This window comes from Anomaloglossus baeobatrachus, chromosome 2 (assembly GCF_048569485.1).
Source record: "Anomaloglossus baeobatrachus isolate aAnoBae1 chromosome 2, aAnoBae1.hap1, whole genome shotgun sequence".
Taxonomy (NCBI): Eukaryota; Metazoa; Chordata; class Amphibia; order Anura; family Aromobatidae; genus Anomaloglossus; species Anomaloglossus baeobatrachus.
The window spans coordinates 138,948,806-138,976,598 of NC_134354.1; the positions used below are offsets into that span (position 1 = coordinate 138,948,806).

General features: G+C 49.0%; 1 protein-coding gene across 2 annotated transcripts in view; it reads left to right on the top strand.

Annotated features, from left to right (window-relative positions):
- The window catches only part of MTMR4 (myotubularin related protein 4), a 130,675-nt gene that overhangs the window by 74,647 nt on the left and 28,235 nt on the right, over positions 1-27,793 (top strand). For both annotated transcript variants that reach the window (XM_075335390.1, XM_075335389.1), the window contains 7 exons: positions 7,016-7,112; positions 10,137-10,250; positions 13,368-13,564; positions 15,420-15,548; positions 17,675-17,786; positions 25,650-25,845; positions 25,934-26,119. In XM_075335390.1, the coding sequence (XP_075191505.1) occupies positions 7,016-7,112; positions 10,137-10,250; positions 13,368-13,564; positions 15,420-15,548; positions 17,675-17,786; positions 25,650-25,845; positions 25,934-26,119 (1,031 nt within the window). The remainder of the gene's footprint in view (positions 1-7,015; positions 7,113-10,136; positions 10,251-13,367; positions 13,565-15,419; positions 15,549-17,674; positions 17,787-25,649; positions 25,846-25,933; positions 26,120-27,793) is intronic.

Sequence of the window (27,793 nt, forward strand, 5' to 3'; positions counted from 1 at the left end):
GCTCCCCCCGTCCAGGCGGCAGGGACAGAGTTCTCCTCTTTTGCGGAGAAACTGAGTCACTTTCACAATCCATGGCTCAGTCTATGGACAAATGGTCTGCCAAGCTGCTAGAAGCTTTGCAGTCCAGACCGGTCCTTACACAGGCCCCGGCCCCTGTTGGATCGTCACCTCCAGGCCCCTCTCGGTCCGAGCCGCAGCGCGCTCCCAGGTTGGGTCCTAGGTCCCACGCGGAGGACTCCTGCCAGGACCACAGTCCTAGACAGGCTAAGCGGGCTCGCTGGGAATCTTCCCCGACTTCTTCACGCTGCTCGGGTTCCCAGCTTGAGGACTCTCTGGAGGACGAGGCGGACGTCGCAGCTCAGGGTTCTGACCCTGACGTCGCCCTTAACCTTGATACACCTGAGGGGGACGCATTAGTGAATGATCTTATCTCGTCCATCAACCAGGTGTTGGATCTCTCTCCCCCGCCTCCTACTGTGGAGGAGTCGGCGTCTCAGCAGGAGAAACACCAGTTTCGGTTCCCCAAACGTACACGTAGTGCGTTCTTCGATCACTCTAACTTCAGAGACGCTGTCCAGAAGCCCAGAGCGGTTCCGGACAAGCGCTTTACTAAGCGCCTCACTGACACGCGTTACCCCTTCCCCGCTGAAGTCGTTAAGGGGTGGGCTCAATGTCCCAAGGTGGATCCCCCAGTCTCTAGATTGGCGGCTAGATCTGTGGTATCAGTGGCAGATGGCTCATCGCTAAAGGATGCCACTGACAGGCAGATAGAGCTCCTGGTGAAGTCCATCTATGAGGCCACGGGCGCGTCTTTTGCCCCGGCCTTTGCAGCCGTGTGGGCACTCCAAGCTGTCTCGGCTTGTCTGACCGAGATTAATGCTGTCACACGTAATTCTGCTCCGCAAGTTGCGTCTTTGACTTCTCAAGCGTCAGCTTTTTCGTCCTACGCCATGAACGCCGTCCTGGACTCGGCTAGCCGTACAGCTGTGGCATCCGCTAACTCTGTGGCAGTCCGCAGGGCCATGTGGCTGCGCGAATGGAAGGCAGACTCGGCCTCCAAGAGGTTCTTAACCGGTTTGCCATTTTCTGGCGAACGCTTGTTTGGCGAACGATTGGATGAGATTATTAAGGAATCCAAGGGAAAGGACTCCTCCTTACCCCAGTCCAAACCTAAGAGACCTCAACAACGGAAAATACAATTGAGGTTTCGGTCCTTTCGTCCCTCCGCCAAGCCCCAATCCTCTTCGTCCAGCAGGCAGGAGAAAGGCCAGAGGAACTCCTATGCGTGGCGGTCCAAGTCACGCCCCCAAAAGGCCGCAGGAGGCACTACCTCCAAGGCGGCCTCCTCATGACTCTCGGCATCCCCTAGCCGCATCCTCGGTCGGTGGCAGGCTCTCCCGCTTTGGCGACGCCTGGTGGCCACATGTTCAAGACCGATGGGTGAGAGACATTCTGTCTCACGGTTACAGGATAGAGTTCAGCTCCCGTCCTGCGGCTCGTTTCTTCAGAACCTCTCCGCCCCCCGCTCAGGCCGACGCACTTTTTCAGGCGGTGGACGCTCTGAAGACAGACGGAGTTGTGACCCCCGTTCCCCTTCAGGAACGTGGTTGCGGCTTTTACTCCAACTTGTTCGTGGTGCCAAAAAAGGACGGATCATTCCGTCCCGTTCTGGACCTCAAACTGCTCAACAGACACGTGAGAACCAGACTGTTTCGGATGGAGTCTCTCCGCTCGGTCATCGCCTCGATGTCACAAGGAGACTTCCTAGCATCGATTGACATCAAAGATGCTTATCTCCACGTGCCGATCGCACCCGAACATCAACGCTTCTTGCGTTTCGCCATCAGGGACGAACACCTTCAGTTCGTGGCATTGCCCTTCGGCCTGGCGACAGCCCCACGGGTTTTCACCAAAGTCATGGCATCCGTCGTGGCGGTCCTACACTCTCAGGGCCACTCGGTGTTTCCCTACCTAGACGATCTCCTAGTCAGGGCCCCTTCTCGGGTGGCGTGTCAACACAGCCTTACAGTCGCTCTGACGACTCTCCAGCAGTTCGGGTGGATCATCAACTTCCCGAAATCCAAGTTGACACTGACCCAATCACTGACTTACCTTGGAATGGAGTTTCATACACAGTCAGCGGTAGTCAAGCTACCGCGGGACAAACAGCTTTCTCTGCAGGCAGGGGTGCAATCACTTCTTCGGAGTCAGTCACACCCCTTAAGGCGCCTCATGCACTTCCTGGGGAAGATGGTGGCAGCGATGGAGGCAGTGCCGTTCGCGCAATTCCATCTATGGCAGCTCCAATGGGACATTCTCCGCAAATGGGACAGGAGGTCGGCTTCCCTCGACAGGAACATCTCTCTTTCCCTTGCAACCAAGACGTCACTTCAGTGGTGGCTCCTTCCCAATTCTCTATCGCAGGGAAAATCCTTCCTACCCCCAACCTGGGCTGTGGTCACCACGGACGCGAGCCTGTCAGGGTGGGGAGCGGTTTTTCTCCACCACAGGGCTCAGGGGACCTGGACTCTGATAGTCTTCCCTTCAGATCAATGTTCTGGAAATACGGGCAGTGTATCTAGCCCTATTAGCTTTTCAGCGGTGGCTGGAGGGCAGGCAGATCCATATCCAGTCGGACAACGCCACTGCCGTCGCATATATCAACCACCAAGGCGGCACTCGCAGTCGTCAAGCCTTCCAGGAAGTCCGGCGGATTCTGCAGTGGGTGGAAGCCACGGCCTCCACCATCTCCGCAGTTCACATCCCGGGCGTAGAAAACTGGGAAGCAGATTTTCTCAGTCGTCAGGGCATGGATGCGGGGGAATGGTCTCTGCACTCAGAAGTGTTTCGAGAGATCTGTCGCCGCTGGGGAACGCCGGACGTCGATCTCGTGGCGTCACGGCACAACAACAAACTCCCGGCATTCATGGCACGGTCTCAGGATCACAGAGCTTTGGCGGCGGACGCGTTTGTTCAGGACTGGTCGCAGTTCCGACTGCCTTATGTGTTTCCTCCTCTGGCGATGCTGCCCAGAGTGTTACGCAAGATCAGGTCCGACTGCCGTCGCGCCATTCTCGTCGCTCCAGACTGGCCGAGGCGATCGTGGTACCCGAATCTGTGGCATCTCACGGTGGGTCAGCCGTGGGCGCTTCCAGACCGTCCAGACTTGCTGTCACAAGGGCCATTTTTCCATCTGAATTCTGTGGCCCTCAACCTGACTGTGTGGCCATTGAGTCCTGGCTCCTAGCGTCTTCAGGGTTATCTCAGGATGTCATTGCCACCATGAGACAGGCCAGGAAGCCAACGTCCGCCAAGATCTATTACAGGTCTTGGCAAATCTTCTTATCCTGGTGCTCTGTTAACGGTTTCTCTCCATGGCCGTTTGCCTTACCCACTTTTCTTTCATTCCTCCAATCCGGAATGGACAAGGGTTTGTCACTCGGCTCTCTCAAGGGCCAAGTATCGGCGCTCTCCGTATTTTTTCAAAAGCGTCTAGCCAGGCTTCCGCAGGTCCGCACGTTCCTGCAGGGAGTTTGCCACATAGTCCCACCTTACAAGCGTCCGCTGGAACCCTGGGATCTTAACAGGGTGCTAACGGCTCTTCAGAAACCACCTTTTGAGCCGCTGCGGGATGTCTCTTTATCACGTCTTTCGCAAAAGGTGGCCTTTCTAGTGGCAGTTACATCACTCCGGAGAGTGTCTGAGCTTGCAGCGCTATCATGCAAAGCCCCCTTCCTGGTGTTTCACCAGGATAAGGTGGTTCTGCGTCCGGTTCCGGAATTTCTCCCTAAGGTGGTATCTCCTTTTCATCTCAATCAGGATATCTCCTTACCTTCATTTTGCCCTAATCCAATTCACCAATGTGAAAAGGATTTGCACTCTTTGGATCTGGTGAGAGCACTCCGGCTCGACGTGTCTCGCACGGCGCCCCTGCGTCGTTCAGATGCGCTCTTTGTCCTTGTCGCTGGCCAGCGTAAGGGTTCGCAGGCTTCCAAGTCAACCTTGGCTCGGTGGATCAAGGAACCGATTCTTGAAGCCTACCGTTCTTCTGGGCTTCCGCTTCCTTCAGGGCTGAAAGCCCATTCTACCAGAGCCGTGGGTGCGTCCTGGGCATTGCGGCATCGGGCTACGGCTCAGCAGGTGTGTCAGGCAGCGACGTGGTCTAGTCTGCACACTTTCACGAAACACTATCAAGTGCATACCTATGCTTCGGCAGACGCCAGTCTAGGTAGGCGAGTCCTTCAGGCGGCGGTTGCCCACGTGTAAGAGGAGGGCCGTTTCGGCTCTTTTTATTGAGGTATTCTTTTACCCACCCAGGGACTGCTTTTGGACGTCCCAATTGTCTGGGTCTCCCAATGGAGCGACAAAGAAGGGAATTTTGTTTACTTACCGTAAATTCCTTTTCTTCTAGCTCCTATTGGGAGACCCAGCACCCGCCCCTGTTCCCTTCGGGCTGGTTGTTCTTTTGTGTACACATGTTGTTCATGTTGAATTGTTCTTTTGGTTCATGGTTCAGTTCTCCGAACATCCTTCGGATTGATTTTACCTAGACCAATTCATAAGTCTTCTCCTTCCTGCTTTTGCACCAAAACTGAGGAGCCCGTGATCCACGGGAGGGTGTATAGGCAGAGGGGAGGAGTTACACTTTTTAAAGTGTAATACTTTGTGTGGCCTCCGGAGGCAGAAGCTATACACCCAATTGTCTGGGTCTCCCAATAGGAGCTAGAAGAAAAGGAATTTACGGTAAGTAAACAAAATTCCCTTCTTTTGTACAACAATTATTAACAATACAAAACACACTGGTATAGAAGGAGAGAGGACCCTGCCCGCGAGGGCTCACAGTCTACAGGGAATGGGTGAGGATACAGTAGGTGAGGACAGAGCTGGTTTTGCAGTGGTGTACTGGACTGAGGGTTATTGTAGGTTGTAGGCTTGGTGGAAGAGATGGGTCTTCAGATTCCTCTTAAAGCTTTCCACGGTAGGGGAGAGTCTGATATGCTGAGGTAGAGTGTTCCAGAGTATGGGGGATGCACGGGAGAAATCTTGTACGCGATTGTGGGAATAGGAGATAAGAGGAGTAGAGGAGGAGATCTTGTGAGGATCGAAGGTTACGTACAGGTAGGTACCGGGAGACTAGGTCACAGATGTAGGGAGGAGACAGGTTGTGCATGGCTTTGTATGTCATTGTTAATGTTTTGAACTGGAGTCGTTGGGTGATGGGAAGCCAGTGAAGGGATTGGCAGAGTGGTAAGGCTGGGGAATAGCGAGGGGAGAGGTGGATTAGGCGGGCCGCAGAGTTTAGGATAGATTGGAGGGGAGCAAGAGTGTTGGAAGGAAGGCCAGAGAGCAGGAAGTTGCAGTAGTATAGGCGGGAGATGACAAGGGCATGCACTAATGTTTTTGCTGATTCTTGGTTAAGGAAAGCACGGATCCGCTATCCGTAAAAACGTCAGCTCGGGGCACAAAAATAAGACCTGACAGCACCATATCCATTTTATCATATAGTGAACATGGTAAATTAAAAACAATTGTACATCTGCCCTTTTTCTGCACTTTTTTTTTTCTTTTCTTCCCCACACTATATGGTAAAATTAAGGGTTTCTCATTCAATAGTACAACTCGTCCTGCAAAAAAACAAGCGATCATATGACTATATATTGTTGAAAAAAATAAAAGGCTCCTGGAAAAAAGGTAGGAAAAAACTAAAATGGCAAGGTAGTGAAGGCTTAGAGGTTTTCCGTTACTAATTTAACACCTTCTCTTGTGACCTAACTCTTCCTAATAATTTCCTAATATACTTTTATTAGCTGCTCTGCTCCTGTAAGCCTATGTCTGTGTGGCTGCTTTATTCCTCTGTTGTGATGCAGCAAGGCTACCTGAACCGGACGCACTGAGCAGGGCAGTCATTGGTGGGCATGGGGCTACCTCTGGTGAGTGACAGCAGTCTGAGCACGCTGTGATGCGCTGACCATTAGGAAGTATATCACAGGGCTTGACAACAGAAGGCACGGCACTTCATTCAGTAGAGTCAGTCTATACATGGCCGAGCTCCGATCAGGCTTCTCTCTCTTCTCCTTCCATCGTACTAAAGCGTTGAAATCCCCAGCCTTCTGCTGTGCAGCCCTGTGAGCTGCTGCTGCTTGTTATTAGAGAGTGTATCCCAGCACGTGTCAGCTGAAGGCAAATCATTAGCCGGATAGAGGCAGAGAGGAGTGAGGTCTGATCTGAGCATGTGCGCAGACTGCGGTCACTCACCGGGAGGTAGCCCCGCCCCCACCAGTGACTGCCCTGCCCAGTGCGTCCTATTCTGGTCCCCAGATCGGAAGTAGCCTTCCTGCATCACAACAAAAGAATAAAGCAGCCACACGGACATAGGCGTACAGGAGCAGGCCAGGTAATACAAGTATATTAGGAAACTGACTATTAGGAGGAGTTAGGTCATATGACAAGGGGTTAAATTATTAGTGGAAAACCTCTTTAAAGATTTTCTAGGATGAGGGAAGAAAAGAAAATGTAAAAACCTTAGATGATGTGATAAATTGTAAAAAAAAAAAATATAATATATAATTTATTATGAAACGCGGCTTGTCTTTCTCTTCTTATATAGCGATCTAGCGGTGCGCTGCCGGTATTTGTTTACAAGCGATCGGCTGGTAATCTGTGACTTTAGAGGTTACATGCCATATTACCAGTGTCACTGCTCGCCAGTGGAAGCCATGATGTCCGTGATATGACACATGCCCGCAGAGGCCACTGATGAGCTTTAGCGGCTAAGTGCCGGCTATTTGTAAACTGGGACCAGGAACCATTGTAGCTTCTTCACTGGGTGTCAGGGAGAGAAGAGAAGAGAGAACGTTTGTTTTGGGGTTGTTTTTTTTTTTTTCTTCTTCTATCGCATGTACCCTGGTCTTTTGGCTTTGCAGTATAACCTGTAATCTCGCCACTCATGTTCTCTACCGCTATAGATGGTTCCTATTCTTCCTGATATACAGAGCTGTGTCTGGCTTCTTTTCAGGTGACCATGTGAAGGATCGCTTCCAGATGGAGCTGGTGCGGATGGGTTTTGATATGCAGAATGCCTGGCGAGTGTCCGATATCAACCACAACTACAAGTGAGGAATGAATTCCATTCATTATGCTTGGTGAAATGTTAACACCCTACATTTTAGCACACGTTACTCCAGTTTGTTTTCGCGTGCTAACCCCCTGTAATTATCATTGGCACCGCTGCGGGGAAGGAATGTGCTGCAGGCTCAGACTCGCACATAAAGGGGACATTTAGGGAAAATGAATTGCAGGAAAAATGCTGTGGATTTTGGCAAACTATCAGTTTTGCTGCTTGACATTTCTTTTACACCTCAGCATAAAAATCAAACCTTGGTTGTTGCTTTAGTTTTACTTTATTTGCACTTTGGAAGTTTCCCTCCTTTTGTCTCCATCTCAGGCTAATGTATTTTTTCCTCTGCATTAATAGACAGAAATGCTGTATTCATCATGTAACCTACAGATCACCACGTACTTTTCACTAGAAATCGATGATTTGTGCAGCCATATTATCAAGTAGCATAAGGGCTTGTTCTCACGCTGCTGCGGGAATACACAGCTGTTTACACTACTAGCAAAGTGGATGAGATTTCTGAAATATCTTGCATGTGCTGCTTGCTTTTTCTTCGGAGATTTGAACAATTAGGCCCTGTGCGCACTTGCCGCGGATTTCCTGTGGTTTTGCTGCATGTTTCGCTGCAGAAAATGTTCATAACATCTCTGTAGTGATTCACCAGCAAATCCTATGGGGAAAAAAAATGCTGTGCGCACTATGCGAAATTTGACAGCTGCATGTTTTGCTGTGGGATTCCCGCAGCAAAAACAATTGCATGTCACTTCTTTTCCGCAGGTCGCTGCGGCATTTCACTCCATTGACTGCAATGTAATCGTGAAATCCCGCAGGGAATAACGCAGGCAGCAAATTCTGTGCAGTTCATTGCGTTTTCCTGCGTTATTCCCTGCAGTATTTCGCGTTTTCAGGACCTAATGTTCATCACTACCCTGCGTCTTGCAAGGAAGTGATGTCATTATGACAGGAAGAGGAAGCCGTGCAGAGAGTAAACACACATCACACACAGACACAGACATATAGAATACACATAGAAATGAAACGTACATATAAAAAAAGTGTGTGCTCCGCCGTATTTTACCGTCCATCCAGGTAAAAACACAGCGGCGGCCCGGTATTCTCAGGCTGGGGAAGGTGAGGGCCAGGGTTAATGCCCCCCCTCCCACAGCCAAGAATATCAGCCCGCCGCTGCCCCGGGACTGTCGCATCCATTATGCGACAGTCTCGGAGTGTCCCTGGCTCTTCCAGATTGCCGTGATGCGGTGGCAATCCAGGTAATATGGAGTTAAATGGCAGCGGATCGCAGCCATTTAAGTACAGGTTTAATCATGGCAGCGTCTGAGACTGCTTTCATGATTAACCCGTAAGTAAAGTGAATAAACACACACACACACCGAAAAATCCTTTATTTAAAATAAAAGACCAAAAAGCCCCCTCTTTCACCCCTTTATTAACCCCTCCCAACACACAGCTCCGGCGTAGTCCACGCAGGTCCCACGACTCTTCCATCCAGCCGCGTCTGACACACTGTACAGAATGCAGCCTCGTTCTATTGATTGACGACAGATCAATCTATTGATTATCTATCTATCCATTATCTATCTATCCATTATCTAGGTATCTATCTACTATCTATCTATTTCTCTATATCAGAAGGAAATGACCTTTTTTTTTCAATGTGCTAAATGCATTAAAACACATGTACCAACCTGCGGAAAAACTACACCGAAACCGCACCAAAACGCATGCGGATTTCGGTGCGTTTTTTTTTTTCCGCGGGTGCGGTAATCTTTCAGTGCCTGCGGAATTTTCTTAAGAAAATTCCTTTTTCCAGTGCGCACAGGACCTTAAAGCTGTTTTTTCAAATAGCAGTAAGTAAAGTATTTCAGGGTTTTTGCATCTATACAATGAATGGGGGGGAAAATGCATAAAACCCGCTCATAGCGGTTTTCGTGCCAACATTCTGGTTTTTTTTTATAGACAAAAAAATACTGAACGTGTGCACAAACTCTTTATGCTGCGTTTTTTTCCACTCCCCTTTTTTGTCCAGAAAATGTACTATTTAAACCTGTGTGCACACTGCAGATTAGATACAGAAATTTTCTGCACCAAAAAAAACACACCTTGTGGCAGAAAAACAAACCAAGAATCACATGCATTTTTTGGTGCATTTATGTGTTTTTTTGTTTTGTGTGAAATCATTGGCTGGAAGGGCTGAAAAACACAGGAAAAAACGCACCAACAATTGACAGTCTGCTCCTTTTTTTCTGCACCCAAATTTGCGAGGAACAAAATAAGCAATGGCACTCAGGATTCTCATTGACTGCTGGCATAAGGATAGACCTGGAGATTTGAGCAACAAACTGCATGATAAGCTGTACCAAATCTGCATAAAAAACTCATTGTGTGCACACAGCCTAATGTGCTCATACTGGAAGGAAAAACACATCTCAGCAAAGTCTATGAGAATCCTGACTTGCTGTGCACATGTTGCAGATTTTTTCCTTTGCAGAATTTGGTGCAGAAAAAAATGTGCAGCATGTCAACTCTTTCTGCGTTTTTTCCATGCTCAATCACTGCAGTGGTTTAGATCTGTCAGTGCTGCACTCGCAGCACTGACACTTTGCTTAACACACCATGCATCCAGCATGGTGTGTGTGAGGCTCTCCGTAGCTCAGTAACCCGGGGTCGTCATGGTGATCACCCAGGGTTGCCATGGTACCAACCGGGTGCCTATGATCGCATTTCAGGGATTGCCAGGGAGAGGTAAGTGATCTTCTCCCTTCCTCTTGAATGCTGCGATCTCATTGATCACAGCATTCAGGGGGTTAAACTACCGGGAGCTTTACGTGAACATGGCTGCCTGCTGTTAGAGAGGCTTTTTAGGAAACGCTCAAAATTAGTTACATGTCCCCTTTTGCACTGTTTTGTGATATGGAAGTTTAGTGCAGAATAGCATTATGTTTATTTATAATTTTTACGTTAGGTGAGTATTAATTCATTTGTTCTGATTCCTCTTTAGACTGTGTCCAAGTTATCCACAGAAACTTCTGGTTCCTGTCTGGATCACCGACAAGGAGCTTGAGAATGTTTCTTCTTTCAGATCGTGGAAAAGGATTCCTGTTGTGGTGTACAGGTAACTACGGGCGGCATATTCTTTTCTCCTCTTCTCTCCTTTAACCCCTTCAGCCCCCGGGCACTTTCCGTTTTTGCGTTTTTGTTTTTTGCTCCTTTTCTTCCGAGAGCCGTAACTTTTTTTATTATTCCGTCAATCTTGCCATATGAGGGCTTGTTTTTTGTGGGACGAGTTGTACTTTTAAATGAAACCATAGGTTTTACCATATATTGTACTGGAAAACAGCAAAAAAATTCCAAGTGTGGAAAAACTGCAAAAAAAGTGTGATCGCACAATAGTTTTTGGGATGTTTTATTCACAGTGTTCACTATATGATCAAACTGATGTATCTATGTGATGCCTCAAGTCGGTGCGAGTTTGTAGACACCAAACATGTATATGTTTAATTGTATTTAAGGGGTTAAAAAAAATCACAAGTTTGTCCAATAAAAGTGGCGCACGTTTTGCGCCATTTTCCGAAACACGTAACGTTATTTTTTGGGATCTATGGCTCAGTGATGGCTTATTTTTTGCGTCTCGAGCTGACGTTTCTAATGGTACCATTTTTGCGCAGATGCTACGTTTTGATCGCTTGTTATTGCATTTTGCGTAAAACTTGCGGCGACCAAAAAACGTAATTTTGGCATTTGGAATTTTTTTGCCACTACACCGTTTACCAATCAGATTAATTGATTTTATATTTTGATCGGGCATTTCTGAACGCGGCGATACCAAATATGTGTATATTTATTTATTTTTTAACCCTTTAATTTTCAATGGGGGGAAAGGGGGGTGATTTGAACTTTTAGGTTTTTTGTTTTTTTTTTTTAAAACTTTTTTTTTTTTATTTTACTAGTCCCCCTAGGGGGCTATAGCAATCAGCAATCCGATCGCTATCTGCTGATCACAGCAATACAGCTGTAAACAGCAAATTCAGTCACTTTGGTTTTCCCTCTGCTCTCGGCCGAGGGAAAACGAAAGTGAAACATCGTAGCAGCAGGCGTCATCACATGACCCTGTGCTACGATGGCAACCACCGATAGTCACGTGATAACACACGTGACTTCCGGTGGGGGCGGCGGTAAGTAACAAACAACATGGCCGCGCGCATTTAAATCTTGCTGCCAGACTTTGGCAGCAGGATTTAAGGGGTTAATGGCCGCGGGTGGAAGCGATTCCACCCGCGGCCAGCAGGCACACATGTCAGCTGTTGAAAACAGCTGATATGTGTGCCGATCCACGCCGCCTGCCCGCGGCAGGGGGCGGGGCTTAACCGGACACGATCCTGGACGGATAGATCCGTCCAAGGTCGTGAAGGGGTTAAGTAGAGCTCCATCCAACAGCCATTATGGTAAATCTGTGTGGTGGGAATAGTTCAGTTCAGTATGTAACGACATATGTCTTAAGGCCGCTTTACACGCAACAACATCGCACGAACGATCAAAATTACTTACTTGATCGTTGACGCGTCGTTCCTTTCCCGATGATCGTTGCTGTTGCAGGACGCAGGTTGTTCGTCGTTCCTGCGGCAGCACACATCGCTACGTGTGACACCGCAGGAACGAGGAACATCACCTTACCTGCGGCCACCCGCAATGAGGAAGGAAGGAGGTGGGCGGGATGTTCCGGCCGCTCATCTCCGCCCCTCCACTTCTATTGGCCGGCCGCTTAGTGACGCCGCACGAAAGGAGGTGATTTGCCGGCCACAGCGACGTCACTAGGCAGGTAAGAACGTGTGACGTGTGTAAGCGATGTTGTACGCCACGGGCAGCGATTTGCCCGTGACGCACAACAGTCAGGGGCGGGTACGCTCGCTAGTGATATCGCTGCGTGTAAAGTGCCCTTTAATTCTTGGCTTACCAGCAGAGATACAGACCTTTTTGAATGTAGGTAAACAGTGTCTGCTTTATCCACCTCTAGACACTCACCGCTCCGCAGCTTCAAGGTCGCGTTGGCCATGGCTTATCCTGGACCTGCAGTATTTAGCATATTTACTGCAAACTTTTTAAAGGGAAGGTGTCATCAAAAAAAAATTTCAATTGCTGAAAAACTGTAAAGTATTAATGGTTTAATGCCATGTTTAAATATTATTTATTTTTAATTGAGCAAAATAGAAAAAAAAACATTTTAAGTTTGATATATTCCATTCTTAGACACTAGGGGGAGCAGCTGCTGAAATCCTGAACTAGCTCACATTACAACTGCAGTAAAAGTGGGTGGAATCTGCTCTCGTGTGCGGAGCCATTTTGTTGTTGACCGCAAAGTGATCCTAATGTCTAAGGTATCATTGAGGACTGCTGGCATGATGCGCCACTGTGTACTACACCCCGCTGTATACCGCGCCCCCGCTGAGCTGCTTGGAGTGGAGGGGGGGTTTGAAAGGTTGAAGGTGGACCGGTGCCGGTATTCACACATCCCAAGTGGGTGACGAGGAAAGTGCAGCACACAGCATATACTATGAGCTCCACAAAGATGGTTTCGATCTCCTCCCTCTGCTGTGATCTGGACAGCCCAGGGGGCGCGACCGGCTCACAGCAGAAGTGGTCTGTGTGTTAAGTATAGGGTCGGAGAGCGACAACTGTCGTTACTCACAGCAAATCCAAGATGGCAGCCCCCAGTGTTTAAATAAAACTAGAATTAAATAAAAACTAAATAAACAGTGAGTTTAATTTTGTATTAAAAATAATTGATTCCATAATCGCTATTATTAAAACAAAAATAAAAAAACGCGACACCTTCCCTTTAAGTTCAGCCATGGAGTCATGAATTGATTTCTCTATTGAGCGAACATTTTGCAGTGTGGAAGACTGCCCTGCATCTAATTGTTGAGTTCTTGGAGCAAAAAAATAAAAGTTTTGTGCAGACGATTGGGAGAGATTTCACTCCGTTTCTGCTGAGGAAAAAAAAAAAACCCAAAACCAATTTAGTTTAAACACTTTTGAACTTATGTTGCCATGGACTTTACTCCAAATGCAAATTGTATTCATTGCTATAGGCGTTCTACAACTTTTTTTTTTTTTTCTTTTTTTAAATAATGTTTGTATTTCTCCACAATGTCACGAGAGTAAAGGGAAAGGACTTATAAGTTTTTGGTGGTGACCAGCTCTAGTCTTTATACAGCATTCTTCTGTCTTGTAGACACACCAGGACGGGCGCAGTGATCGCCCGGTGCAGTCAGCCAGAGATCAGCTGGTGGGGCTGGCGCAATGCGGACGATGAGTATCTGGTGACGTCCATAGCAAAGGCCTGTGCCCTGAATCCTGGTGGACATGCTGCCACTGCAAACTTCAGCAAAAGTAGCAATGATGGGAATGAAAATGGAGACACCGACTTTGGTAAGAAACTGAATTAAGCCATAAGCACAGCAACATAACGTTAGGTCCAGAAATATTTGGACAGGGACCGAATCTTCGTTTTGGACTCTGCATGACACTATTTTGGATTTAGAATGAAGTAACTGAGATGTAATTAAAGTGTGGACTTTCAGGTTTAATTAAAGGGGTTAACAAAAATATCTGTGAAACCTTTAGGAATTACAACCAGTTTTCTATAAAACCTCCTGATTTCAGACAGACTCAAAAGTAATTGGATATATTAACTTTACCATAAATAAAATTTTCATTTTTAACACTTTGTATCGAATCCTTTGCAGGCAATGACTGGTGATGTCCGTGGCTTCCAGACTTCAGGCAAATGCTGGGTTTCCTCCTTTTGTGAGGGTTTTCCGGCCTTTATTGCTGCTGATTTCAGTTGTGATTGATTTTGGGTCTTTCTGCCTTTGTTTTTTCTTAAGATTGTGAAATTCGGCTCAATATGGTTGAGATCTGGTGATTTGCTCGGCCATTGCAGAATATTTCACTTCTTTTGTCTTTAAAGAAAAAAAACAAACCAAACCCCTCCTTTCTCAGTATGTTTTGGGTCATTGTTAATGATGAGCAAGCACTAAAATGCGCCTATGATTGTTGAGCTGAGCGGGTCCGACGCTCTGAAAGGGCTCAAGTAACAAGTATAAGGCAAGTCAGTGATTGCGCAGTTCGGCTCTCTGCCCACATACAGCCAGCAATATACAGAGCATTTCTGGGGTGAGGGAGGGTGGGGTTGTTTGCTTGTTTTATTTTGGGCACCCTACATCTAAAACTGTTGATGAAACTTCCAGTCAGAGACTGAAACTTGCTCTCACTAGGGTGCCTTCTCACAGCACGCAGTGACTCAAGCCTGTGCTTTGTGTTCGTTGTTTCACGGATGGAACATCCGAGCATCCGCGATACTCAGCAAAGCACCGCGAGTATCCAAGCACCCCAATGCTCAATCGAGCAGTGGCGAACAGGCTCGCGAATCATTAGTCATTGGACAGCGTGTCACAGTACAGATGGACAATCAACCTTGCTGTTTTTGGCTGAATCAGAGTGGAAAGTACAGCCCTGTACACTTCAGAATTCATCTGCCTGCTTCTGTCTTCAGTCACATTATCAATGCCTGACCATTACACTGCCTCCACCATGTTTTACAGAGGATGTGGTTTGCTTTGGATCATGAGCCGTTGCAAGCCTTCTCCAGATTTTCTTCTTCCCATCATTCTGATACGGGACGATCTTAGTTTCATCTGTCAGAACAGGGCTGCCTTCTTTATATGTTTTTTTGCAAAGTTTTTTTTTTTTTTCTTTTTTTATAGCTGATTAATGGTTTGCACCTGAAGTAATCTCTTTATGGTAGACTTGGATACTGAAATGTTTATTTCCTGCAGTGTGTTGTTCACTTGTGTGGATGTTAAGGCTTCTTGACCGCATGTTGTGGTTTCACAGGAACAGCTTCCTAATGCAAATGTTACACCTGGAATCAGCTCCAGACCTTTTACCTGTTTAATTGATGGATTAAGAAGAGTAGCCTATGAAGCACATTAAGCTGCTTTTGAGATAATTGTCTAATTTCCTTTTGTTCCTTGAAGAAGAGGCAGCTACATATTAAAGAGCTGTAACTCCTAAATCCTTACTCCAATTGTGATGTAAATACTCAAATTAAAGCTGAGAGTCTGCACTTTAAGCCCATATTGATTTATATATAACTATATCTTGAATATGTTTTTGCTAAACAGCTAAAATGACAAAACTTGTCACTGCCCAAATTTGTATAAATGTATTTTTTTTTTCGTGCTATGGATGAAAAGTTGACCGCTTTGAATGTTCTTTACAGACTCTTCTCTTACTGCCTGTCCTGGTATTGAGGGTAGCGGGGCACCTCAGAAACTCTTAATCCTGGATGCAAGGTCTTACACGGCTGCTGTTGCGAACAGAGCCAAAGGTGGCGGCTGCGAGTGTGAAGGTATCAGAAATAACTCTCTACCATAGATAGGTTTTAGATTAATGTGTAAAGGCCACGTCTCACTAAGCGACATCGCTGCTGAGTCACGGTTTTTGTGACGCAACAGCGATCTTGCTAGCGATGTCGCTGTGTGTGACATCCAGCAACGACCTGGCCCCTGCTGTGAGGTCGCTGGTCATTGCTGAATGTCCTGGACCATTTTTTGGTCGTTGCTCTCCTGCTCTGAAGCACACATCGCGGTGTTTGACAGTGAGAGAGCAACGATCTGAATGTGCAGGGAGCCGGCTTCTGCGGACGCTGGTAACCTAGGTACCCATCGGATAATCAAGCAAAGCACTTTGCTTGGTAACCCAATATTTACCTTGGTTACCAGCGTCCGCAGCTTCTAGAAGCCAGCTCCCTGCACACGTAGCCAAGGTACACATCGGGGTAACTATAAGCAAAGCGCTTTGCTTAGTAACCCGATGTGTACTATGGTTACGAAGCACAGCGTCGTTACACGGGTCGCTGGTGGCTGATCTCTGATCGCTGTGAAGATCTGCCTGTTTGACAGCTCACCAGCGACCATGTAGCGACGCTCCAGCGATCCCTGCCAGGTCAGATCGCTGGTGGGATCGCTGGAGCGTCGCTTAGTGTGACGGTACCTTTATTGGCTTTTCAAAAAGGAGCCTTAAATCGGGTTCAAGCATTTGTTACACTGTTAAGGCCCCGTCACACACAGAGATAAATCTTTGGCAGATCTGTGGTTGCAGTGAAATCATGTTGTTCCATTTGTACACAGCCACAAACCTGGCACTGATTGTCCACAATTTCACTGCAACCACAGATCTGCCTCAGATTTATCTCTGTGTGTGACAGGGCTTTTAGATTGTTTCCATGATAAGTAGATAATCATCAAAGAAACACACTTATCCTGTTGATTAAGCATTACAATGATTGTTCTCCTGTCTATGTGCTGCTGATAACCATTATATTCTAAGCACACAGAACAATCAGATTGACAATTGTTCTTTGTACTAAGGCGGGCTTTGCACACTACGACATCGCAGGTGCGATGTCGGTGGGGTCAAATTGAAAATGACGTACTTCCGGCATCGCATGCGACATCATAGTGTGTAAAGGCTCGATGATACGATTAACGAGCGCAAAAGCGTCGTAATCGTATCATCGGTGCAGCGTCGGCGTAATCCATGATTACGCTGACGCGACAGTCCGATGTTGTTCCTCGCTCCTGCGGCAGCACACATCGCTGTGTGTGAAGCCGCAGGAGCGAGGAACATCTCCTACCGGCGTCACTGCGGCTTCCGTAGGATATGCGGAAGGAAGGAGGTGGGCGGGATGTTTACATCCCGCTCATCTCCGCCCCTCCGCTCCTATTGGCCGCCTGCCGTGTGACGTCGCAGTGACGCCATACGACCCGCCCCCTTAATAAGGAGGCGGGTCGCCGGCCAGAGCGATGGTCGCAGGACAGGTGAGTCCATGTGAAGCTGCCGTAGCGATAATGTTCGCTACGGCAGTTATCACAAGGATATCGCAGCTGCGACGGGGGCGGGGACTATCGCGCTCGGCATCGCAGCATCGGCCTGCGATGTCGCAGCGTGCAAAGTGCCCCTTAGATTTCTAATTGGACAGTCTAAACAAGCCATTACAGTGGCTGAACCATAGGAGCCATTACTGGTGAACTTGGTGTCTGGTGTCCTCTCTGCAGAGAAGTGGCCGTGTAGTTTCCCTCCATTCAGACACAGTAGCCCTTATATTCTGTATATTCCTACTAAGCTCAGTAGTGAGGAAACATGGCATGCTTTACAGGATGATTAGCTCTCAGTGAGACACTAGTTGTTTGGCCAAATTTAATCCTTTTTTGGGTGCTATAAAAACAGTGTTGAAGAAATCCTGGTTAATGTCCTGAAAATCAGATGCAGCTGAAAAGGGCTATTCCAATATTGCTGGTATTTTACCTTGATATGTCCAGAATGGGGGTCTACCTGGGGGGGGGCTGTCATGGCTTTGACAGTCCTCACTGCCAATGGAGAAGTGACGGACTCTGGTTAACCCCTTCAAAGACCACTTTTTTTCATGATTGAAAGTATTAAAATTAACTTATTGTATTGTTCTTTTGCATATAGAGTACTATCCAAATTGTGAAGTTGCATTTATGGGAATGGCAAATATTCACTCCATCCGGAATAGCTTTCAGTACCTACGAGCTGTGTGCAACCAAGTGCCTGATCCAGGAAAGTAAGTTTTCTATTGGAATTTGTTCGTTTTGTTTTTTGTTATACACTAGTGAATGGCGGTCCGATCGGCGAACATGTAGCCAATCAGCAGTCATTTAATAACCTGACAGGCCAACCGCACTTCCGTTGCACACAGAAGATCAGTGGCTGATCATTTGGGTGCATACTCTGTCACTGTTGAACCAGAAGTTTTTGCGCATGGCCACACGGCGTCACTGACTGACAGCTTTCTCTGCAGAGCATGAGTGCGTAGCCGGCTGTCAGTCAGCGCGGGGTCATGGTTATAGCCGCCACTGCCTATGCACTGAGCGGTGAGTCAAGCTCTATAACTGAAAGCCAGAGGCTGTCAGGAGGAATAAACTTTTCTTTGTCGCTCCATTGGGAGACCCAGACAATTGGGTGTATAGCTTATGCCTCCGGAGGTCACACAAAGCATTACACTTAAAAGTGTAAACCCCTCCCCTCTGCCTATACACCCGCCCGTGCATCACGGGCTCCTCAGTTTTATTGCTTTGTGGAAGGAGGCACACATCCACGCAAGCTCCACATTTTAGTCAGCAGCAGCTGCTGACTATATCGGATGGAAGAAAAGTGGGCCCATACAGGGCCCCCAGCATGCTCCCTTCTCACCCCACTCGGGTCGGCGGTGCTGTTAAGGTTGAGGTACCCATTGTGGGTACATAGGCAGGAGCCACATGCTGTTTTCCTTCCCCATCCCTTAGGGGCTCTGGGTGAAGTGGGATCCTGACCGGTCACCAGGCGCTGGGACCGCGCTCCCTCCGCAGCCCCTGGGGGAATCTGCTGGACAGGAGCCGGGTATCATCAGGGACAAGGCCCTGCGACTCTGAGGTACTCTGTGTCCCCTTGGGGACGGCGCATAGTGCGCCTGGGTAATAGACACTGCAGCAGCTGCTGGGTGTGTTAGTGCGCCGGGACTACCGCGCTGGCCGCGCTTGTTTGCCGGCAGCGCTTATAACTTTAGTCCCCGGCTTTTGCGGCCTAGTGCCGCATATTCCCGCCCCCGGGCCTGCCAGTCAGGGGTAAGGGCGGGACGCTGCACTGGACGTCAGCGCTGAGGGCAGGAGCATACTTTGTATCCTCCTCCCCCCTCACTGAGCACCGTGGGGCACCAGATTCCCGCACTTTTACAGGCACGCCCACGGCCCCCTCCTCCTCTCTGAACACCGGCAGCCATTGCTACAAGACGCTGGAGAACTTCAGAGGGGAGACAACTGAGCTCCACAGCTCTGGGAGGCCCAGGCAGGGATCTGGTGGTCACACAACCGCTGGGAGCGGTCGGTAAGACGCACCTGTTACTAGGTGCTGGTCCCCCTGGGTGCCGAATTGTATATTTATATGCTTATAGTGTATACATTTACTCTGTACGGCCTCACTGTTAGCGTTTGGCTATATACCCTCACTGATTATTCTAAGAGGAGAAACAGCATGTCGTCTGCAAAAAGCAAGGGTACCAAAGCACAGGCTTACTTTGCAACCTGTACCTCATGTGCGGCAATGCTTCCTGCAGGTTCCACCTACCCTCATTGTGTGCAATGCTCGGCCCCTGTGACACTCACTCAGCCGGAGTCTCAGCCACTGGTGGGACCCCCGGCCCAGGTGGAACCTCCGGCCCCCACTGTCCAGGTGACAGGGACAGAGTTTGCAGTATTTGCTGACAAACTTTCTGAGTCTATGGATAGATGGTCTGCTAAGATACTGGAAGCTTTGCAGTCCAGACCTGTAACACAGGCCCCGGGCACTGTTGATTCATTGCCCCCATGCCCCCCTCGGTCGGAGCAGCAAAGAGCTCCTGGGTCAACTCATAGGTCCCACGGGGAGGACTCCGACACGGACCGCAGTCCCAGACCGACGAAGCGGGCTCGCTGGGAGCGTCCCTCGACTTCATCACACTGTTCAGGGTCTCAGCATGAGGACTCTCTGGAGGATGAAGCAGATGCGGCAGATCAGGACTCTGATACTGACGCCGCGCTCAACCTTGATACGCCTGAAGGGGACGCCATAGTAAACGACCTTATAGCGTCAATCAATCAGGTGTTGGATCTTTCTCCTCCACCCCTTCCGATTGAGGAGTCAGCTTCTCAGCAGGAGAAATTTCATTTTAGGTTTCCCAAACGTACACGGAGTGCATTTCTTGATCACTCCGACTTCAAAGACGCAGTCCAGAAGCACCGAGCTTTTCCGGATAAGCGCTTTACTAAGCGACTTCACGACACACGTTATCCCTTCCCCCCTGACGTAGTCAAGGGTTGGGCCCAGTGTCCCAAGGTGGATCCTCCAGTCTCTAGACTGGCGGCCAGATCCATAGTTGCAGTGGCAGATGGTGCATCACTAAAGGATGCCACTGACAGGCAGATAGAGCTCCTGATGAAATCCATCTATGAGGCTATCGGCGCGTCCTTTGCTCCGGCATTTGCTGCCGTATGGGCACTACAAGCTATCTCAGCTTGTCAGTCTGAGATTAATGCACTCACACGAGCCGCGACTCCGCAGGTTGTGTCATTAACCTCTCAGGCGTCGGCGTTTGCGTCCTACGCCATGAATGCGGTACTAGACTCTGCGAGCCGTACAGCGGTAGCATCAGCCAATTCAGTGGCAGTCCGCAGGGCCATGTGGCTACGTGAATGGAAGGCAGACTCTGCTTCCAAGAAGTTTTTAACCGGTTTGCCGTTTTCTGGCGACCGCCTGTTTGGTGAGCAATTGGATGAAATCATTAAACAATCCAAGGGTAAGGACTCGTCCTTACCCCAGTCCAAACCTAACAGACCTCAACAACGGAAGGTACAATCGAGGTTTCGGTCCTTTCGGCCCTCAGGCAGGTCTCAATTCTCCTCGTCCAACAGGCCTCAAAAGGATCAGAGGAACTCTGATTCATGGCGGTCTAAGGCACGTCCTAAAAAGACCGCCGGAGGAACCGCTCCCAAAGCGGCCTCCTCATGACTTGCGGACTCCCCAAACCGCATCCTCGGTCGGTGGCAGGCTCTCCCGCTTTTGCGACGCCTGGTTCCCACATGTCCAAGACCGATGGGTGAGAGACATTCTGTCTCACGGTTACAGGATAGAGTTCAATTCTCGTCCTCCGATTCGTTTCTTCAGAACATCTCCGCCCCCCGAGCGAGCCGATGCTCTTCTGCAGGCGGTGAACTCTCTGAAGGCAGAAGGAGTAGTTATCCCCGTTCCCCTTCAGCAATGGGGTCACGGTTTTTACTCCAACTTGTTTGTCGTACCAAAAAAGGACGGATCTTTCCGTCCCGTCCTGGACCTCAAACTGCTCAACAAACACGTGAAAACCCAGACGATTCCGGATGGAATCTCTCCGCTCCGTCATCGCCTCAATGTCCCAAGGAGACTTCCTAGCCTCAATCGACATCAAGGATGCTTATCTCCACGTGCCGATTGCACCAGAGCATCAGCGCTTCCTGCGTTTCGCCATCGGGGACGAACACCTTCAGTTCGTGGCATTGCCTTTCGGCCTGGCAACAGCCCCACGGGTCTTCACCAGGGTCATGGCAACAGTGGTTGCAGTCCTACACTCTCAGGGACACTCAGTGATCCCCTACTTGGACGATCTTCTTGTCAAGGCCCCCTCTCGGGTGGCATGCCAACACAGCCTGAACATTGCTCTGGAGACACTCCAGAGGTTCGGGTGGATCATCAATTTCCCAAAGTCAAAACTGACACCGACACAATCGCTGACATATCTCGGGATGGAGTTTCACACTCTCCCAGCGATAGTGAAACTTCCGCTGGACAAACAACGATCACTACAGACAGGGGTGCAATCTCTCCTCCGAGCCCAGTCGCACCCCTTGAGACGCCTCATGCACTTCCTAGGGAAGATGGTGGCAGCAATGGAGGCAGTTCCATTTGCACAGTTTCATCTGCGTCCTCTTCAATGGGACATTCTCCGCAAATGGGACAGGAAATCGACGTCCCTCGACAGGAACGTCTCCCTTTCTCGGGCAGCCAAGGCATCCCTTCAGTGGTGGCTTCTTCCCACTTCTTTGTCGAAGGGGAAATCCTTCCTGCCCCCATCCTGGGCTGTGGTCACGACGGACGCGAGTCTGTCAGGGTGGGGAGCGGTCTTCCTCCACCACAAGGCTCAGGGTACCTGGACTCAGCCAGAGTCCTCCCTTCAGATCAATGTTCTGGAGATAAGGGCAGTGTATCTAGCCCTGAAGGCGTTCCAGCCGTGGCTGGAAGGCAGGCAGATCCGAATCCAGTCGGACAACGCCACGGCGGTGGCATACATCAACCACCAAGGCGGCACGCGCAGTCGGCAAGCCTTCCAGGAAGTTCGGCGGATTCTGCTGTGGGTGGAAGCCACAGCCTCCACCATCTCCGCAGTTCACATCCCGGGCGTGGAAAACTGGGAAGCGGACTTTCTCAGTCGCCAGGGCATGGACGCAGGGGAATGGTCTCTTCACCCGGACGTGTTTCAAGAGATCTGTTGCCGCTGGGGGAAGCCGGACGTCGACCTAATGGCGTCCCGGCACAACAACAAGGTCCCGGCATTCATGGCACGGTCTCAAGATCACAGAGCTCTGGCGGCAGACGCCTTAGTTCAGGATTGGTCGCAGTTTCAACTGCCTTATGTCTTTCCTCCTCTGGCACTGCTGCCCAGAGTGTTACGCAAGATCAGGTCCGACTGCCGCCGCGCCCTCCTCGTCGCCCCAGACTGGCCAAGGAGGTCGTGGTACCCGGATCTGTGGCATCTCACGGTGGGTCAACCGTGGGCACTACCAGACCGACCAGACTTGCTGTCTCAAGGGCCATTTTTCCATCTGAATTCTGCGGCCCTCAACCTGACTGTGTGGCCATTGAGTCCTGGATCCTAGCGTCTTCAGGGTTATCTCAAGAGGTCATTGCCACTATGAGACAGGCCAGGAAACCAACGTCAGCCAAGATCTACCACAGGACGTGGAGGATCTTCTTATCCTGGTGCTCTGATCAGGGTTTTATTCCATGGCCATTTGCCTTGCCCACTTTTCTGTCTTTCCTTCAATCCGGAATGGAAAAGGGGCTGTCTCTCGGCTCTCTTAAGGGACAAGTCTCGGCGCTCTCTGTATTTTTTCAAAAGCGTCTAGCAAGGCCTCCGCAAGTACGCACGTTCCTGCAGGGGGTTTGCCACATAGTCCCCCCTTACAAGCGCCCGCTAGAACCCTGGGATCTGAACAGGGTGCTAATGGCTCTTCAGAAACCACCTTTCGAGCCAATGAGAGATATTTCTCTTTCTCGCCTCTCGCAGAAGGTGGTCTTCCTAGTGGCAGTCACATCACTTCGCAGAGTGTCTGAGCTAGCTGCACTGTCATGCAAAGCTCCCTTCCTGGTGTTTCACCAGGACAAGGTGGTTCTGCGTCCAGTTCCGGAATTTCTCCCGAAGGTGGTATCCCCTTTTCATCTCAATCAGGATATCTCCTTACCTTCTTTTTGTCCTCATCCAGTTCACCAATGTGAAAAGGATTTGCACTTGTTTGATCTTGTGAGAGCACTCCGGTTCTACATTTCTCGTACGGCGCCCCTGCGCCGCTCGGATGCGCTCTTTGTCCTTGTCGCTGGCCAGCGTAAAGGGTCGCAGGCTTCCAAGTCAACCTTGGCTCGGTGGATCAAGGAACCAATTCTTGAAGCCTACCGTTCTTCTGGCCTTCCGGTTCCTTCAGGACTGAAAGCCCATTCTACCAGAGCCGTGGGTGCGTCCTGGGCATTGCGGCACCAGGCTACGGCTCAGCAGGTGTGTCAGGCGGCTACCTGGTCGAGTCTGCACACTTTTACAAAACACTATCAGGTGCATACCTACGCTTCGGCAGATGCCAGCTTAGGTAGGCGAGTCCTCCAGGCGGCGGTTGCCCACCTGTAGGAAGGGGCCGTCTTTCGGCTCTATTACCGGGGTATTTTTTACCCACCCAGGGACTGCTTTTGGACGTCCCAATTGTCTGGGTCTCCCAATGGAGCGACAAAGAAGAAGGGAATTTTGTTTACTTACCGTAAATTCCTTTTCTTCTAGCTCCAATTGGGAGACCCAGCACCCGCCCCTGTTCCCTTCGGGCTGTTGTTCTTTTGTGTACACATGTTGTTCATGTTGAATTGTTCTTGGTTCATGGTTTAAGTTCTCCGAACATCCTTCGGATTGAATTTACCTTAGACCAATTTATAAGTTTCCTCCTTCCTGCTTTTGCACCAAAACTGAGGAGCCCGTGATGCACGGGCGGGTGTATAGGCAGAGGGGAGGGGTTTACACTTTTAAAGGGAACCTGTCATGAGAAATGTCCCCTAAAACCTCACAGATTCCCCCTCTGCAGCTCCTGGGCTGCATTCTATAAAGGTCCCTGTTATGATTGTGGCCACTTTCTGACCTAAAAAAAGTGTTTATAAAGTTGTACCTTTTTTGCTTCTGATTCTGTAAATCCGTCACGGGGGCGGGCTGCCTGATGGCCGTTATTCTGCCCCCTGGTCCTGTATGCCGCCCCCATCGCTGATTACAATACTTCTGGACGCCGCCCCCTGCTCCATCCATCGCCGCGCATGCCCAGTGCCCATCTCTCGGGGATGAGCACTGTGCCTAGCGTCACCGCTGGTGACGTGCACGCAGGGTTAAGATTATGGGCGGTGCTGTGATGTTTATTCCTAAGCAACCGCCCATAATCGCGGGGCCGCGCTTTCCCCCTCGGCCTGCTTCGTTCTGCGCAAGCGCGCTGCTGCTGACCCCCACGTCACCTCCTTCCCATCTTGCCCCGAGGCAGGAAATAGATGGGAGGAGCGGTGACTACACCGATCAGGAGGAGACGCGGAGATCAGATTACCAGCAGCGCGCTTGCGCAGAACGAAGCAGGCCGATAAACATCACAGCACCGCCCATAATCTTAACCCTGCGTGCACGTCACCAGCGGTGACGCTAGGCACAGTGCTCATCCCCGAGAGATGGGCACTGGGCATGCGCGGCGATGGATGGAGCAGGGGGCGGCGTCCAGAAGTATTGTAATCAGCGATGGGGGCGGCATACAGGACCAGGGGGCAGAATAACGGCCATCAGGCAGCCCGCCCCCGTGACGGATTTACAGAATCAGAAGCAAAAAAGGTACAACTTTATAAACACTTTTTTTAGGTCAGAAAGTGGCCACAATCATAACAGGGACCTTTATAGAATGCAGCCCAGGAGCTGCAGAGGGGGAATCTGTGAGGTTTTAGGGGACATTTCTCATGACAGGTTCCCTTTAAGTGTAATGCTTTGTGTGGCCTCCGGAGGCATAAGCTATACACCCAATTGTCTGGGTCTCCCAATTGGAGCTAGAAGAAAAGGAATTTACGGTAAGTAAACAAAATTCCCTTCTTTTGTCTCCTGGTAACGGGGCTTTTAGTGTTGTGGCCAGGCAGATTTCGAACACTACAGTATATTAACCTGCAGATTAACCCCATAACTGCAGGCTAATAGCGCTTCAGGACATGATAGGTTGTCTTTAAATTTGTAAGACCTGAATCTTGGTGAATCGTTCCCTAATCCACCTTGTGAAAAGATTGTTGGCTCAAGTCAACAGTTTCCTGCTCAGGACTTGCGGCAATAACTAAGATGACAAAATACAGCCTGTGTGCAAAAGTGTAAATTGAGCCTAAAATTAAATTTAGACTTTAATATATATAAATTTGTGTGTGTGTGTGTGTGTGTTTGTGTTTTGTCATGCTCATGTACAGCACCATGGAATCAATGGTGCTCTATAAATAATAATAAGAATAATGATCCTTGGCCTGACCATTTTTTTCATTTTCATTAACTAATGCCCATCATCATGATCTTTCCCTCTTAGGATGCCACTTACCTGTCTGATTGTGAAACCCTTTGTGTGTTTTCTAGCTGGCTATCAGCATTGGAAAGCACTAAGTGGCTGCAGCACCTCTCTGCCATGCTAAAAGCTGCCACTGTTGTGGCCAACGCAGTGGATCGAGAAGAGCGGCCGGTGCTGGTTCACTGCTCCGATGGCTGGGACCGAACCCCACAGATTGTATCCCTGGCAAAACTTCTACTGGATCCATATTACCGAACATTGGAGGTGAGCAGTTTTTCAAATTAGAAAAATGTTTCTCTCCATTTTGCAATGTTATTCATTAGCATTTTGTTTATCTGGTTTCTTTTTTTAGGGATTCCAAGTCTTGGTAGAGACAGATTGGTTGGATTATGGCCATAAGTTTGGGGATCGTTGCGGTCATCAGGAAAATGCTGAAGATCAGAATGAGCAGTGTCCGGTCTTCTTACAGTGGCTAGACTGCGTCCACCAGCTTCTCCATCAGTTTCCTTGTCACTTTGAATTCAACCATACGTTCTTGGTAATAAGTTGCTTTGTATTGATTCCATTTTTTGTTTCTTTACTTTTTTTACCCTCTTTAATAAATAAATTGACTTTTTTCAGTGCATAGTAAGTATATAGAAGAAAAAAACTACAATTCGCCATTGTGATTTGTAGCTGTAAATTTTAGGTCAATTAAAATGTTTCATGAAATTCTTCTAGAAATATCCTAGAAATCTTTGGACAGTGACAGAATCTGTGTGATTTGGACTCATTTTAAATCCAAAATTCTGGCATACAAGGAGCTGGGATGTAATTGAAGTGTGGACTTTTAGGTTTATTTAAAGGGTTGACCAAATATATCCTGTGAAACGTTTAGGAACAGCAATCATTTCTCTACAAAAACTCCACATTTCAGGGGCTCAATAATAATTGGATACATTTAAGTTTACTAATAAATACAATGTTTCTTTTTAATATGGTGTATAGAATAATTTGCAGGCAGTGACTGCCTGAAGTCTTGAAGCCATGGACATCACCAAACGCCGAGTTTCCTCCTTTATAATGATTTGCCGACATTTACTGCAGCTGATTTGGTTATTGCTTGTCTGTGGGTCTTTCTGTCTTACGTTTTGTCTTAAGGCTACTTTACACACTGCAATATCGGTCCCGATATCGCTAGTGTGGGTAGCCGCCCCCATCTGTTGCGCGACACGGGCAAATCGCTGCCCGTGCCGCACAACATCGCCCAGACCCGTCACACATACATACCTGTCCGGCGACGTCGCTGTGACGGGCGAACCGCCTCCTTTCTAAGGGGGCGGTCCGTGCGGCGTCACAGCGACGTCACTGAACCGCCGCCCAATAGCAGCGGAGGGGCGGAGCTGAGCGGGACGTAACATCCCGCCCACCTCCTTCCTTCCTCATAGCGGCCGGGAGGCAGGTAAGGAGAGCGTCCTCGTTCCTGCGGTGTCACACACAGCGATGTGTGCTGCCGCAGGAACGAGGAACAACCTCGTTACTGCTGCAGTAACGAGATTTGAGAATGGACCCCCGTGTCGCCGATTAGCGATTTTGCACGTTTTTGCAACGATGCAAAATCGCTTATCAGTGTTACACGCAACGGCATCGCTAATGCGGCCGGATGTGCGTCACGAATTCCGTGACCCCAACGAGTTCGCATTAGCGATGTCGCAGCGTGTAAAGCCCGCTTTAGGCTATGTCCGCAAGAAACCCAAATTCCCATAGACTTTGCTTGAAAAGCAGAACACAACCATTTTGGCATTAAACGCTGCAGTTGAATAAGCAGCAAAAAAGCAGCAAAAAAGCAACGTGCGGACATAGCCTTAAGCAAGAGAAATGGAGCTCGATGGGGTTGAGATTTGGTTATTGACATCCACCATTGCAAAGTATTCCATTTTTTTTTTTTTGCCTTAAATTCTTGGGTTCCTTTTGCAGTATGTTTTGGGTCATTGGACGGTGCTGCGCAGTACAGATGGAAAATCTACCTTGCTGCAATTGGTTGAATCTGAGCAGAAAGTATTGCTCTGTAAACTTGATTCCGCTGCTTCTGTCTTCAGTTACATCCTCAATAAACACTAGTGACCCATGGCCATTGGAAGCCATGCATGCTCGAACATCACACTGCCTCCACCATGTTTTACAGGGGAAGTGGTTTGCTTTGGATCATGAGCCATTTCAAGTCTATTACATT